General features: G+C 36.8%; 2 protein-coding genes across 3 annotated transcripts; both read left to right on the top strand.

The window, feature by feature from the left end:
- The first annotated feature begins 534 nt into the window (after positions 1–534).
- LOC113322453 (E3 ubiquitin-protein ligase RHF2A-like) lies at positions 535–5,570 on the top strand. 2 transcript variants are annotated; one of them, XM_026570537.1, is made up of 9 exons: positions 535–712; positions 1,074–1,215; positions 1,343–1,389; positions 2,352–2,414; positions 2,511–2,619; positions 2,734–3,125; positions 3,243–3,347; positions 3,430–3,792; positions 5,241–5,570. In XM_026570537.1, exons 2-8 carry the CDS (start codon positions 1,084–1,086, stop codon positions 3,740–3,742), a joined length of 1,161 nt encoding a protein of 386 aa, XP_026426322.1. In that variant the 5' UTR covers positions 535–712; positions 1,074–1,083; the 3' UTR covers positions 3,743–3,792; positions 5,241–5,570. The 2 variants fall into 2 exon arrangements, with proteins under 2 accessions (XP_026426322.1, XP_026426321.1); XM_026570536.1 differs by having other exon boundaries at positions 538–712; positions 3,240–3,347.
- Positions 5,571–9,675: 4,105 nt separating this feature from the next.
- LOC113323851 (fasciclin-like arabinogalactan protein 17) lies at positions 9,676–13,521 on the top strand. Its single transcript, XM_026572196.1, has 3 exons — positions 9,676–11,140; positions 12,310–12,403; positions 12,948–13,521. The coding sequence occupies exons 1-2, from the start codon at positions 9,808–9,810 to the stop codon at positions 12,366–12,368; spliced, it is 1,392 nt and encodes a 463-aa protein (XP_026427981.1). The 5' UTR covers positions 9,676–9,807; the 3' UTR covers positions 12,369–12,403; positions 12,948–13,521.
- The last annotated feature ends 1,434 nt before the right edge of the window (positions 13,522–14,955 follow it).

Below are 14,955 nucleotides of genomic sequence, written 5' to 3'. Positions count from 1 at the left end.
CCGACATGGTGTTCATACTACGTCCATGCCGGCCACTCGACATCACCCATTTTAAAATTCAAGCCGGCATAATATTCAACCAAAAAACTATGCCGGTACAAAAGTTGCTTTTTACCTACCGCCATCCGGGGGTCCGGGGGCATAGCTCCTCCCCGCTGTAGAAATTTTTTCTGGTTTTAAAATTTAAAACCAGAAATTGGGGATATGATTAATAAGAAGTGAAGATAGAAATTGGAGATATGATTTTGTTTTTTGATTTTAAGTTTTTAGATTTTTATTTTGAGGGAAGGGTATTTTAGTATTTTTGTCCTCCAAAAAACCCCTTAACAGACGCTATTGGCTGGGAAGTTATTTATATCCCCAATTAGTTTAAGTATCCCCTAATCGTGTTCTTAAACGACCATAGGACTTGTCCTTACATGCCAAATTAGCGCAAGGGTGTATTACAAATTTAGTTGGATTCTGGAGGAGCGTTACGATAATAATAAAAGGCTACAAGTCAAAAATAGACAGAAATCTGTGTCGGACGTGGCTCCTTCTATCTTCAAAATTCTCTAATTCTTTTCTTCTTTAGGTCTTCATTTTCTTGTTCTTTCCTTCAGATGGATTTCGAACAATCAGTCCATGAAATTCAGGCTTATTCTTGAAATTCAGGGACAGATTTTTCGACTTCGTATTACCATTTTACATATATTAGATAGATTTTCTTAAGGTAATCCTTACCTTTTCTTATAAAAGTATCAAAGTTTTTACCTTTTTCTCTCTATAATTTCCATATAATTGATTTTTTATGGTATTAAATTGCATTATTATTCAATCTCTGTTCGTATTTCTGTTCATGTATTCATTTCATGTTCTTAAATAATGAAAATTTTGTTCTGTTATTAATTTTATGCTATTCCATGATTATAGTTTTTTTTTTTGTTAAATTTTATCTGGTTGAAATTGCGGTAATGATTCGAATTTGGTTGAATATCTGACTTTTCATTGCGTGGGTTGTTGTTTTTATAGTAGTTGCTATCAAATTTGCATTTTGAAGGTGTTTGAAATTTCTCTGGGTATGTTTTGGGTAGGTTTTGAGGGATGGATGAAACCAAGAAAACCGAGAAATATCTCATATCCCCCGCTGCTTTTGTGGAAGGGGGAGTACAAGATTCCTGTGATGATGCTTGCAGTATATGTCTCGAAGCCTTCACTGAAAGCGATCCTTCAACGGTTAGTAATTTAATCTTCATTTTGTGTTTTTACGTCCAACTTTGTTATCTATGCAAGTCCCATATGTTGAAAGACTTGGTTGTGCAGTTTTCTTTCTTGTAATAGGTTTTGTATTTCTATTGCGCAGGTGACAACTTGCAAGCACGAGTTCCATCTTCAGTGCATCCTCGAATGGTAAGTAATGACTTGTTTTCTGTTGTGCTCGGTTGGGTAATTGTTTTATTTATTTTGTTCCCTATGATATATGTCACCCTTGTGGCATCACCTTGTTTTACTCAGGAACTAGGCCTTGGGTTGAAATCAAATTCGGCTTGTCTTTGTTTCTTTGCTAACATGCTGTTTTCACTCTCTCACTTATGTTGTTCCATCGCACATCTCCTCTTAGTACCTGTTCTCTTTTTGCTCAATTCATGTAGGTTTATGTTTGTAGCATGTTTTTATACAAACTGCTGATTTGTGGATGTTCACCTTCTGTTTTTTACTTTAGTGTGGGTACCTAAACCTGACTTAGAGCATCTGTTGTCGGATGAATGGAAACAGCTTCATCTCTCTCTCTCTCTCTCTCTCTCTCTCTCATCATTTCCCCCCTTCATTATGACCAGAATGATATGTTGGCGCCTCTTCAGAGTGATGTTTTTCTAGTGTGAAATGTTGAGATTTCCCCCCTCTATAAAATACGTCGTCCGTGCTGGGTGAAACTTGGGAACCTTTTTAATGTAGATTTTGTTTTGCTTGCTAATTGTCTACTCACGTGGCTGTGATGTTTAACTTATGATTACCTAACTGCCACTAGTCTCATCATGAATGCTGAAATTACACCAACAATTGTAACAAACTTGTTGCTTAGGGACGCAGCTTGTGCTGGGTTAGTTTAGAACCATTACGCTCTGCGCACACTACTGTCAACATAAAGGTTAGGATATGATAATGCGTTATGCTGGAATTTAGGTTTGCTGGAATCAGTACATTCTTAAGCTCCAACACTATAAGATGTGGTTGAAATTTGATCTGCCTGAGGGAATGACACAGCTTCTTTAGCTTCCTTTTTAAAGAAGAGCCACTTATTTTGTACTTCTGTAAGAATTTAATTGATTAGAGTACTGGAAAAACGAATTGACAAAGATTTCCTCTTGTAGGGCTCAGCGAAGTTCCCAGTGCCCCATGTGTTGGCAAGCCATAAGCCTGAAGGATGCTACCAGGTTCATTGGCTCGTTCTTGTTTTCTTGTCTTAGTATTAAACTCATTTTTACCTGTTACTGATTCTGTGAAACTATTTGGATTACTTGACCTGGCAGCCAGGAACTCTTTACGGCAACAGAGCAGGAGAGAAACTTCCAACTTCGTCCATCCCGAAATGCCACAATATTTCATCATCCCACCTTGCACAATTTTGACTTACCACATGTCTGTAATTATATTCATCATTTTAAATTTCTCTTGGTAAAATGCAGGATTAGTTGATTGAGAGCATTTGGTATCTTCCCATTCATGAATCACAGCTTGTATCTCTCACTGCAGTTATCAGTTGGTGCAAATGATTCCGAACTTGAAGAGCGTATACTTCAGCATTTAGCTGCTGCTGCCGCAATGGGAAGAGCACATCATTTCGCTAGGAGGGAAAGCCAGCGGACATCTTCAAATCAAGGTCATTCACCATACATGGTGTTCTCCCCCAACTCTGACGTTGGTCCAAGTGGTCCTGTTTCTGGCATTACTTCCCAAAGAAGAAGAGAACATGAGCGAAATCCACTAGCAACCGGAGTTAATCCGTCAGCACATCTTGTACGGAATGGAGAAGAACCTCCTCAATCTGGATCAATGTTGCCTTCTGTTCGATCTGACCAGATTCCTGGCCAAGCGAGATCTAGCAATTTAGCCTCCAGCCGGCGTCGAACCTCTTTCAGTAATACGTATGCATCATTGATAAAACTTAATTCAGATACTGTTTTTTGGGAAATATATCAGTTTCTGGACTAGATGTGTTGATTGGAGCATTTACTTTCTCTCATCATTTTTTGGTGCAGTAGTTCTGCCAGTCGATCTTCCTCGATCAATCGAGATAGGGCTGGACCGTCTGATTTCCAATCTTTTTCGGAGTCTCTAAAATCTCGACTCAATTCAGTCTCAATGAGGTACATCTTAACTTCTTGATGGTTCCTCATTTGGGGTTTCTTTTTTCACCTTATGTTTTTATAATCTCTTCCTTTATTGAAGATACAAAGAGTCGATCTCAAAGGGTACAAGAGGATGGAAGGAAAGGCTGTTCTCTAGGAGCAGTTCCATTAAAGATCTTGGTTCAGAAGTTACAAGAGAGGTAAACACTGGACTTGCTAGCGTATCACGAATGATGGAGCGCCTTGAGACCAGGGAAAACAGTAGATCAACTGATTCCTCGGAATTAAATAACTTGGATAGGGAAGATACAGATGTGAGTAACCAAGGAGTTGGGGAGGGTCATGCTAACACCACCCCTATCAGTGATAGGAATACATCAGTTTCTTGTGCTGCACGTCCTGGTCCAGTTTAAGTTATCCTCCATACCTCAAAAATGACGCGTCTTCACCTTTCATTTTTCAGGTATGTGTTGATGTTGTGCTTGAATTGTTTTCCCACATTTGAATTGCTGTAGGTTCATAATTTGTTACGTTGAACGGTAATCTTAGTATTCACGTTTAAGTAGTAAACGTAAAACTGTCTTTCTTCTAATTGTTTGGGTTTTTTAGATGCCATCATCAGCATGAGTCTTCTGTACTTAGCTTTGCCTTTGTTATCTAGTACATATATGCTGCTGCATCTCTGATTTTGGTTTGAAAGGTTTCATGATACATTATTTTGTTTGTTTTAGTATTTGTAAAGACGTTTTCATGTCGTCATTATGAGAGTTGAATAGCAGTTGGGATGGATTATAAGTTTGTTAGTAGCCAGTCAATTGCATTTGATATGCTGAATTGAACTATGATATGATGCATAAACCCTAGTTAGCCTGGACTACCTACAGTAGTATGATTTCCTATGCGTTATAAGTTTGGTAGTTGCCAGTGAATTGCATTTGATATGCTAAATGGAACTAGTTATTCTAGAGTACTACAGTAGATGGGTTATGTGTGTTTTATGATTTCCTTCGCAAATCCTGCAGATCACCTTCAGCTTCAACTGAGTTAACGGTTGATGAGACCTTTTACCCTTTCTTTTATCTTTCCTTAAGTTTTCCAAGGTGAAGCAAACAATTTCTTCTATATTTGTTGTTCTTTGTTTGAGTTTCAAAGGTATTGCTGTTCTTTGTTTAAGTTACTTGATTATTCATTGTGTATGGTTTGAACAACCGTAACCAATCGGACACCTTCTTATTTAAACCAGTTGTGAGAGGAAATAACTAAGAGTAAGAAGCCTAATTGAAGCCTCTTGTAATGCCTGGAATGTCTAGTTGTGAAATAGTTTATACTCTGCAGAATTGTGTGAGAAACCCATTACCATTTGGTTGTGGACTGTAATATAATTATGTGGTCTCTATGTGAGTAAGAAGTGGTTTTTTATTTTTATTTTTACATGATCAATATACGTGGTTAGTCAAATATGCTTTGCTTGGTTCGACATAGTAGGCAAATGAATGATGTCGTTTGGTGCCCCATTTCTCTGTTAGAGATATCCAGGTGACTGACAGAACATGTGTGCCGTAGTTTCTGTGAGGGACTTGTATAGTATGTTAAGCATAGGGTAGGCATGCAGATTTGATTCTAATAGAAAAATCTTTGCACAGATCATCCAAATCAACCTCAATTTTGTCTCACCGTCTCTAAGATACGTTTTTTTTTGTTTCTGATGATCATCTCTCTTATGAATTGGGAATGAACTTGATATAGTGATTATCATTCTAATCTTTATGCATAATTTTTCTCATATGTAAAACTCATGCATATTTATTATGTTTTCATTTATATGAAAAGACTCGAGATTTTTCTAAAGACTGACACTGACAAGTAAAGACGTACCAACTCTTACTCATTCTGGGTTTTATTTTCTTCCAGGTAACTTGTTTTTTGCCAGGTTAACGGAAAGGAGATTCCGAGGGAGTCAACAGAGTTCTCGTCATCTTCTCTTAAGATGCAGACAAGGAATTTGATTTGAAAAAGCATTTTGATAGTTGTGGTCAGATTTGGATTGTATAAATTATGTTTACAAACAAATCAAAAAAATGAAAAAAAGAAGCTTCCGCCCGATTGAGTCATACATTTGTTTTTTAAGTTTGGTATTTTACTTGTAAATTTGTTAATATAATCTGGAATTTGGTTTGGAGTCTGTCTCTCTATGTACATGTGTGTGGTGTGTGTATTAATGGCGCAGATCACATTTTAAGATATCGTGACAATAATTCATGAGCATAAGACATCAAGACCTATCAATTGAGATTAGGTCCACGATTTGTGTCGGGTGGCAGCTGTTCCTAGTGTTGTCATGAACCAACTATTTGCAAGTAAAATGGCCGCACCACCACCCGATCCGTCTTTGGTGGGTTTTTTTATTTAAATGGTGCAGTTTTTTTAGTATCAACAACCTCAAAGATGCTCGTACTTTTGCTTCTTTCAAGTTGCATTGTGTCGTTCGATGTTCGGAGGGGTAAATGTTGTTGCTCTCGAATAATTTCATCATCTCTGTGAGACCAGAGGACGGTGAAACTAGAAATTTAGAACCAGAAAAGATGAGATGTAGTTGACTTAATAATTGATCAGCTCCATTAGTGGAAAAGTAAATGTTGGGATCCAGAGAATGCACGGAAAAAGTACCATGCATAATTAACTGGACCCTTCTTCCCTCTCACTCACTGTCACTGTCGGACACACTCATTCATTTACTTGAAAAGAATATTTTGTGATTTGCGAGTGTAATTTGTTTTATTAGTCCCAATGAAAATCCAGATTACCCAATCTTAATACTAGATAAATTAATCAAATTAATTCGCACATGTAGATTAGAAGATCCACATGATCTCAAAATTTTCCCATTGTGACATGAAAAAAGAAAATGTCAACCACGACTGCTGAATGCTACTAGTTCATTATGAAGATCAATAGGCAATTATTCACCTCATTAATGTCAGTGTCTTCTTTTATGCTTGTTTTTTCAATTTGACCAAATTATCACTGCTGGAAGTTTTATTGTAGCAGCTGCGGGGCTGCCTGCCTATACTTGGATACTCGCTCAATCTTAGAAAGGTGAAAGTAATTAGAAATGATATGCAGATTTGAGGGATTTCCAATCAATGCATGAAACCTTGACTTCACAGTTTGTCAGCAATTACTTAGTTTAAAGATTTTATTGGTCAGCAAATTAGTTTCACCTATGCCCTAAGTAAATTATATTTGCATGTTGCATTTGCTGAATTGCTTGCAAATTGGTCGATCCAGGCAAAATGCTCCACATTTTAAAACTATGAGGACAGGTGACCTTCTTGCTAGGATGTGTCTTATGCATGACTAGCTGCTCATTTAATGAAGTTCTAACAAAAACTGAGAATGACGATAAAAGCTAGAAGGGTCGCATATATATATATATTAGGTATACTTGGTTTCGTTTCTTTCTGTTTGTATATTATTTTTTGGTTGAGATGCCCATAAAAACAATGAAGAAAATGGAAAAAGAGCTATAAAAGTACATTAAAAGAACACAGGGTATTTCAGATGAAAGAACAAAAAAAACTAAAAATGGGATATGATATGATTGAATTCCTCTTATATAATTATATGACATTGAAACCACTAGTATTTCAATTTCTCCCTTTATAGTTATGAATGTAATTTGGTAGGAGGAGATGTATGTTAAGATGTCTATTTATCTACCAAACCCCCAGTTTTAAGTACACACAAATATAGACTCTAATCTATGCACCATGCTTTGATGGTTAGTGAACAATTAAGCAAATGCAATTCAATGCATTGCCTTGAAAGTTCAAAGAAAGATCCGCAATATATGTATGGTGCACATTGATCTTGTAGTAATTTACAATTATTGCCAACCTTGCCAGTTAGGACTATACACCAAAAACAGATTTAAGTCTAGTAGGAATCTGTCACTTTGATATTCAGCACCTTATAGTTTTGTGACGTATTGATTTAATATATTGGCATCACAACCGAGTGACCGACAGAAATGGTTTTCCGAGTTAGTCAGGTAGGTAACTCGGATCACCTGGTTAACTAACGAAAAAATGGAAGTCGTTGTTCCTGTAGGAGATATGTCATGGTCTTTCAAGAAAAGACTGAGACATTTTAGCTGCTGCTGCTGCTGCTCGCATTGATGTTGTTGCTGAATACACGAGTGTGTATACGCGACTCTAAAACTGTCGGTGACCGGTCACTTCTACTGTTTGGTTGAACTAAGTAATCACACACACTTTTATTGGATTCTCTTTGCTTCTACTTCTCCCTTTTACTAATCTTTACTTTACTCGTTATCCGAAGGAAAAGGTAATAACACTAACTCTACTGCTAATTAACCAGGATCAATCACAGGTCAAAAGAATGATTATGTTTACATTTTACAAATATTTCTCATATTTAAAACCAGCATACTATTTTCAAACGGAGAGAATATCAACAAATGAAACAACATCTGCAACGTTATAATCTATTGTCATTGTGTTAATCTTTAACATTATTGTGAGCACACAAACCTGCGTGAGGGTCCGAACGCTCACAATCAATCATTATCATCTAAAGAGATTGTGATGATGATATCCTGGTGTTGATTCATTGGCTCAAAACCTTCGGGTTTATCATGGCCTCATCTAACAACTCCATGCGAGGCGTTTGCGCATGGGATATAAGTATTAAGGAAAACAAAACATATAAGTAAACATCCATGGAGCTAAATAAATGTAAAGTGTTGAAATATAAATAAGACCAAGGTTTATGTGGTTCAGCACTAAGGCCTACATCCACGGGGTTTGTTGTTTTACTATGTTCTTCACGGTTACATGAATAGTCGAATGACTTTTGGGTTTACATATTTCTCTCTTCTAAGTGATTAACTTACCCTTGCAATCTCTCTCTCTCTCTCATTCTCTCCCTGATTTTTCCGATCCCTTTTCTCTTGGTGGAGATTGGGTATTTATAAGGTTAGAACGTGGGACCCATCTCTGAAGACCGTTGGAACCTTATCTTCTTGTGTCCTTGCGTCCATCACGCGGAGGTCTGCGTTTGCCCCTTGATCTCGCAGAAGCATCCTCGCTCGTTCCACAGGTTGGTCGACACGTACACTGCTCAGAGTGTTTAATGCGGGTAGTTGAGGGGTCTGCTCGTGTCAGACAAGTGTCTTCTGCCCCTGTCAGTCCGTGTCAGCTAACTTTCTCTCCACCGTTGATCTTAGCTTCTCTTTTGGGGATGAGATAAAGTAACTCCTCGGGGTTTATTTGGTGTTTCATGACGCATCATGTTTTGATGTTTTGGCCTGCATGCTTTCCACGTATCTTTTTATATACACGTGTCTGATAGTGAGATATACACAATTATCTTTTTATTAGTTCCTCTAAGCCGGCAATTATACCCGAGAGAGAATTTGATTAAGCGATACTTCATCTCCAAAGTCCAAAGTACTTTTGAAATGCTACGTCATGATATATAATCTTCCACAATATTAGCATTATTTATTAAAGACCTTCTAAACTCAGCACCTACATTATAATTTATAAAAACAGAGAAACAAAGAAAATGACAAAAACAAAAGAAAAACTCTAGTCTTGACTCTTGAATAATATGTCAGGTGTAATAGGTTCAATAATTTATATTAAGGGTGCCGCCTAATACAGTAACTACATTACAAGACCTTCCTTAAAATCAAATGGTTAGATGAAGGCCTTCATCATACCCTCACAGTAAACTAGCAAAATTGCCGGCCGGCCAATTTTACGAATTGTCGGCAACTGATATTATTGGACCACTTAATCAACAGATTCAACACTACCACTTTGTGTTGCTGCTGTGACTGTGATGTTTACGCTCTGTGATTCTTTAAGACATGTAGGGCGATCATGCCCACTAGCACTTCAAACTAAAAAGAGTATAGTGAAAGATCAAGTCAAAAAAAATAAAACATGAAAAAGTATAAGTAATAATTCGTTTTTAGGGTCATAAAAGTAAGAAAATAGTCGTAGAAACCGACACTCGAAGAGGAACACTAGTACACCAAAGAACCAAACATCCAGCCTGTCTTGAAAAGCGCAAGAACTGACCTTCTCTGGACTGAAACAGTAGATTCATTCTCTTATTCTCTTTTCTACTCCACGTGTTTCTAATATATATATATATATATATCAGTTTCTCAACTGTAACTCCTTTCTTTTTACCCGCCGGTTTTAGTATTTACTGATCCTAATAATACACAACTTTTGGTGTTTTCTCTTCCTGATTAAGTAATGATCATCATTAAGATAAAAGATCAGTGTAAAGCTAAACTTACCTAAAACCTTCTAGATATTATTCTTATTTTTTCTTATTAGAAGAAGGAGAGAACAATACCTATAAATCACTTCTGATTCTTTCCTCTGCAACTCTTTAATTCCTTGTCTCTCTCCTTCTTCTCTCTGGAAGATTTTTCGTTATGGATTTCCAAATCCATGGCGTTGTTTCTAAAACTATATTCTCTGTTCTTACATTCCTCTCCGTTATAGGAACAATCTATGCAAGTACATTACCAGTAAATTCATCAAGTGGTGTTCAGATTAATTCGAATTCAGTTCTCGTTGCACTTCTAGACTCTCATTATACTGAACTCTCTGAATTGGTTGAGAAAGCTTTGTTGTTACAGACATTAGAAGAAGCTGTTGGTAAACACAATATCACCATCTTCGCACCAAGAAATGAAGCATTAGAGAGAGATCTTGATCCTGAATTCAAACGATTCTTACTCGAACCTGGTAACATCAAATCTCTTCAGAAACTGTTGATGTTTCATATCACCCCTAGTCGAATCGGATCGTCCGAGTGGCCTTCTTCGTCTGTTAAAGAGTCAACTAGGCATCGAACTCTCTCCACTCATGAACATCTCAATTTATTCACGAGGAAAGATTCAACCAAGAAAGTCGATCGTGCCGTGGTAATTCATCCCGATGTTATAATTCGTCCAGACGGTGTCATTCACGGAATTGAAAGGCTATTAATTCCACGATCCGTACAAGAGGATTTTAACCGTCGTCGTAGTCTGCGTTCAATATCGGCAGTCATACCAGAGGGGGCGCCAGAAATTGATCCAAGAACAAACCGGTTGAAGAAAAAAGCAGCACCAGTCCCAGCCGGTTCACCACCGGCTTTACCGATTTCATACGCAATGGCTCCAGGTCCATCACTAGCACCAGCTCCAGCACCGGGCCCAGGAGGACCACGCCACCATTTCGATGGGCACAGTCAGGTTAAAGATTTTATTCACACTCTATTGCACTACGGAGGTTATAATGAAATGGCTGATATCCTTGTAAACTTAACTTCATTAGCAACTGAGATGGGTAAATTAGTATCAGAAGGTTATGTGATTACGGTATTAGCACCTAACGACGAAGCCATGTCGAGATTAACAACAGATCAATTGAGTGAACCTGGTGCACCAGAACAGATAATGTATTATCACATAATACCCGAATATCAAACTGAGGAGAGTATGTATAATGCCGTGAGAAGATTTGGGAAAGTGAAATATGATACTTTGAGATTGCCTCACAAAGTCGTTGCTCAAGAAGCTGACGGGTCTGTTAAATTTGGGAATGGTGATGAATCTGCTTATCTGTTTGATCCTGATATCTTCACTGACGGTAGAATTTCAGTTCAAGGTATTGATGGGGTCCTATTTCCTCCTGATGATAAAGAAAATCAACCAAAACCCGAAACTGAAAAGGCTGTTCAGTCTACCAGTAAAAAGACTTCAGTCAAGCCAAGAAGAGGTACATTAACTCAATTTCTTCCTTTTAACTTTGATTAATTCTGTTTATCCGGCGTGACAATTTTGATTAAAACTAAAAACATGTTCAAGCATCAAGAGACACATAAGTTAATAATAATACAAGTGGGATTCCCTTCCCATTTCCCCACCTTACTATTCCAGCTAATTCCGGTGTTTTGGATTGTCGGTGTGATATATGGTGGTGGTGGTAGGTCATATTTGATATTTGTGAAATGCGCTTCTTTTCTTCTTTTACAGTGGCTTTCGCCTTTAGCTGGTTGTGTTTTCTTTACCAGGTGTCTATCTATAATATGCATGAATTCCCTTTCTACCTGTTTTCCCTATCAAGCATAGTGTGTGATGGGGTTTATCTAAGTTATAACTTATAACCCTAGTTTCCAGTTTTTCTACTAATTAAAAAAAAGTGATGTCTGATTCGTTGTCTCCGTATTCAAGTCTCCAAACAGTGTTGTTATTCTTAAAAAGTTACTCGTATAATTCATGTGCATGTTAATATTATACTGTATAAGCCACTTGCGCCAAGTTTAAGGGCGGTTTGCACTTTTACAGCTGGTGAACTGGTCCTTTTAAGTCAACTCAACTGATAGTAGTTCCCTCCGACAATGAAATAAGAATAAAAGTCCACTATTAGATTCTTGCCTTGGTTTCTCTGTGTTGCCCTCGATTTAGCGTAGCTAGGATGCCAGTGCCTAGATAATTGGCATCAAAAAGGGTGATTAATTTGATGGTAAAAAAGAAAGATTTCATGAGGATGAAAAGTTAGATTATACGGTGAAAAATCAAATAACAGAAATGGAATATATATATATATATATATATATATATATATATATATATACACGGAGAGAAAAAGGACAAAGGAAAATCCAGGTTGGGAAGGCTGCTAATAATTAGAGAGTAAAAGTGATTCTCTGCCGACAAAAACTTTCTAAAATTATAAACCAAACCTTGATTTTAGATTTAGAATCCTTTCTTACTGACATGATTTGGTTTCTGTATTTATTCTGAAAATTTATTTACACATAGAATTAATTGATAAAAATTGTTATATACTGTAACAGTTATGAAAGCATGCACATAATAGTGATATTACAGTACTTTTGTTGGTATAACTCTTCATGAGCTTAATAAATCTTGTTACTTATGCAGGGAAATTGTTGGAAGTAGGTTGCGGGATTCTATCGGCATTCGGCACCAACTGCAAGTAAAATCACCAAAAGCAACATTTCTCGAAGAGCAAGAGGTAGAAACTTGAACAAACTTTCTTACCTTGATATCTTTACCTTCATATACAGAGTAAATCGTGTCCATGTTGACCTTGGCTCTTGACAAAAAACAAAACAAACATTGATGAATACGAAGAAGACACTAGCACCTACCAGCTTTCTGGACCACTGAGTATAATTTTTCAACAACAAGAATAATAGACTCAACAAGAATGGTAGAAACTAGAAAATCTTTAGCATTAAGTTTCACCAAGAATTACACTATCCTTTGATGCTCTTTTGATTAAAATACCACTTACTAAGTAATGACAAAATTTCCACTAATTAGTTTTATGTATTAATGGACGTATGGTGTTAGGTTTCATCAAAAGATTTAGGGTGATGGTCCCCCAAAAATATTGTACCTTCGGTCGTCCTCATGGAGCCTTACTTAATGCAGTTGGTTTAGTGATGGAAACCATTAAATATGTATATACCCAACATAGCTTTTATTGTGCATAGAGAATTAGAAATACATTGGTCTTGATTCGCTGATACTGATATTTTCATTTACTATTGCAGTTGCATCGAAGAATCCAAGATACACTAAAAGCTAGCGATAAAGAAAAGAGTGTACAAATTGTGTCCTGCCCACCATCCTACCCGAATAATTGGGTGTTTTAGTGGGGTTCTACGAATTTACATATTTTGGATTTTCACTTTTTGCGTCAATTCTTGTACGTAGATACTACAGTGGTGTGGAGGTAAACATCAATGGACAATTGATACTTGGGAGTGATGGAGGGAAAGGAATAGAGGTTAGGGTTTTCATTAGTTGTTATTAGTAGTCATGTGAAGGAGAAAATAGTACAACAACACACCCCATGTTTATTATTTTCACTCATATTTTGTGTGTAGATAAATGGTAATTTATAAGAAATTATTGTGTTCTTACTACTTGTAGAACTGTTTGTGAGAATCTTTAAGTTTTTGAACTGATTGCTTGGGGTATTCGGGGAAAGAGAGACAGTTTGCTGTGTGTGTGTGTGAGGCTTTTATTTGTTTATTTTGAGTGTGTGCATGCATGTAATCAATAAGGAAGGTGTCAGTCAGTTTTTGGCCAGTTCTTTCACGTGGACTGAAGTTTCTTCTTTCATCCCTGTTGCAATAATTTATGCACAATTAAGTGTCAATAGAAGTTAATGTCGTTAAAAACCTAGTTCTAGGCTCACAGAGTATTGGGTTGCTCTGCATGCCATTCTGATTCCGTTGTCTGGTATCTAACATTCATTTGATGTTTTTCTTTTATGATCTCTGGGGTCTCGATGTAAGTAATAGTCTGGTATGGCTATGGGTTTTAACTGCAAACAATCAATTTTGAACTAACGCCAATATTTTTTTTAATAAGGAAAAGAGGTAAAATCATATTTCAGAATGTGCACATTAACTGAGAACTAGTGTTGTCCAGTCCAGCAGTCTGCTAGTTCTCATTTCATCCTGATCAGAGCTCCGGGACTTAGACAAGAGACTTTCCCTACTGCTTTGACTATAACTAAAATTATTGAAGACCTATTAAAATTACAGTATCTATTATTCATAACCAGATTAATAAGTAGTTTTCTCTGTTACTGATTATACACCATGTAGCAATCTCAAAAACTTTCTTTCTATCATGCTTCAGGCTAAATTTTGCGCCAATCTTTTAAGCATACAAACTTCTGATCAGTTTTATTATGTGGCAAGAATTTGATTCAAACTTCATTCTGCTACCTAACACTCTGTTGCTCAGTTTTAATTTGTTGTTGTTGCTCTTAATTTCATACTAGTTGGGAGGGCTTGTCCAAGATTTGAGCCCCTTGCTCCTCTGCATCGACCTATATGATCATAGAGAATTAACCCCATTCCAAAATTGTTAGTTGCAATATTTAGCATAGTTCCTACATTTATTTTCAGGGTGAAAAGCATTGGTTCTTTCTAATTGATTCTGAATTCAATTGTTTTGCTCTTTACCTCAATCTCTTGTATATTCCACGTGCATAGGATTAGTTTTATTTTTGACTGTAGCAGCATTGTGTATGTTTATAAAACTTATAATCTCCTTCGCAATGCTTCCTGCATTTGGTTTGATGTTCTGAAAATCCAGGTTGCATATGGCTTTCCATATATGTCATAAGACAGTGACACATATCTCTCGCCGGTCACAAAGACCCTTTTTTTTCTTCTATTTGTTAGAAGGTTAGGTGAGCCAATTATGAAAATCAACCATTTAATTGTAAACTTCATATGGGTCGTATTAAAGTTCATGCCAAACATGTTGGACCATAGGGCAATGCATGAAAATGTGAGATAAATATTCTTTTTGACAATTACAGATTTTGCAGATCCTATTTATATAATTTAGGGTCCTTCCAACCATTTCTCTTACGGATAAAATTGAATGAGCAGCTTTCCATGTAAACAATATGATGGATGGGGTGGTTTCTAAGTTCTAGATAGCCATCTAGTTTTTCTTGTCACTGGTCCTGGATTGATTATTCTTATATAAGGAATTAACGGCTAACCTTCCATCTTTAGTTAGTGGCCATGTGAT

This window comes from Papaver somniferum, chromosome 11 (assembly GCF_003573695.1).
Source record: "Papaver somniferum cultivar HN1 chromosome 11, ASM357369v1, whole genome shotgun sequence".
NCBI lineage: Eukaryota > Viridiplantae > Streptophyta > Magnoliopsida > Ranunculales > Papaveraceae > Papaver > Papaver somniferum.
The sequence above is the reverse complement of the archived record's forward strand: the minus strand, read 5'-3'. Positions and strand labels throughout refer to the sequence as shown.

Bases quoted from the DNA above. Each gene is read 5' to 3' on its own strand.
- LOC113322453 (XM_026570536.1), top strand. From the start codon at position 1,084: ATGGATGAAACCAAGAAAACCGAGAAATATCTCATATCCCCCGCTGCT. The intron at 1,216-1,342 runs GTTAGTAATTTA...TCTATTGCGCAG, and splicing joins CTGAAAGCGATCCTTCAACG to GTGACAACTTGCAAGCACGA. The intron at 2,415-2,510 runs GTTCATTGGCTC...TTGACCTGGCAG, and splicing joins AGCCTGAAGGATGCTACCAG to CCAGGAACTCTTTACGGCAA.
- LOC113323851 (XM_026572196.1), top strand. From the start codon at position 9,808: ATGGATTTCCAAATCCATGGCGTTGTTTCTAAAACTATATTCTCTGTT. The intron at 11,141-12,309 runs GTACATTAACTC...TTACTTATGCAG, and splicing joins TTCAGTCAAGCCAAGAAGAG to GGAAATTGTTGGAAGTAGGT.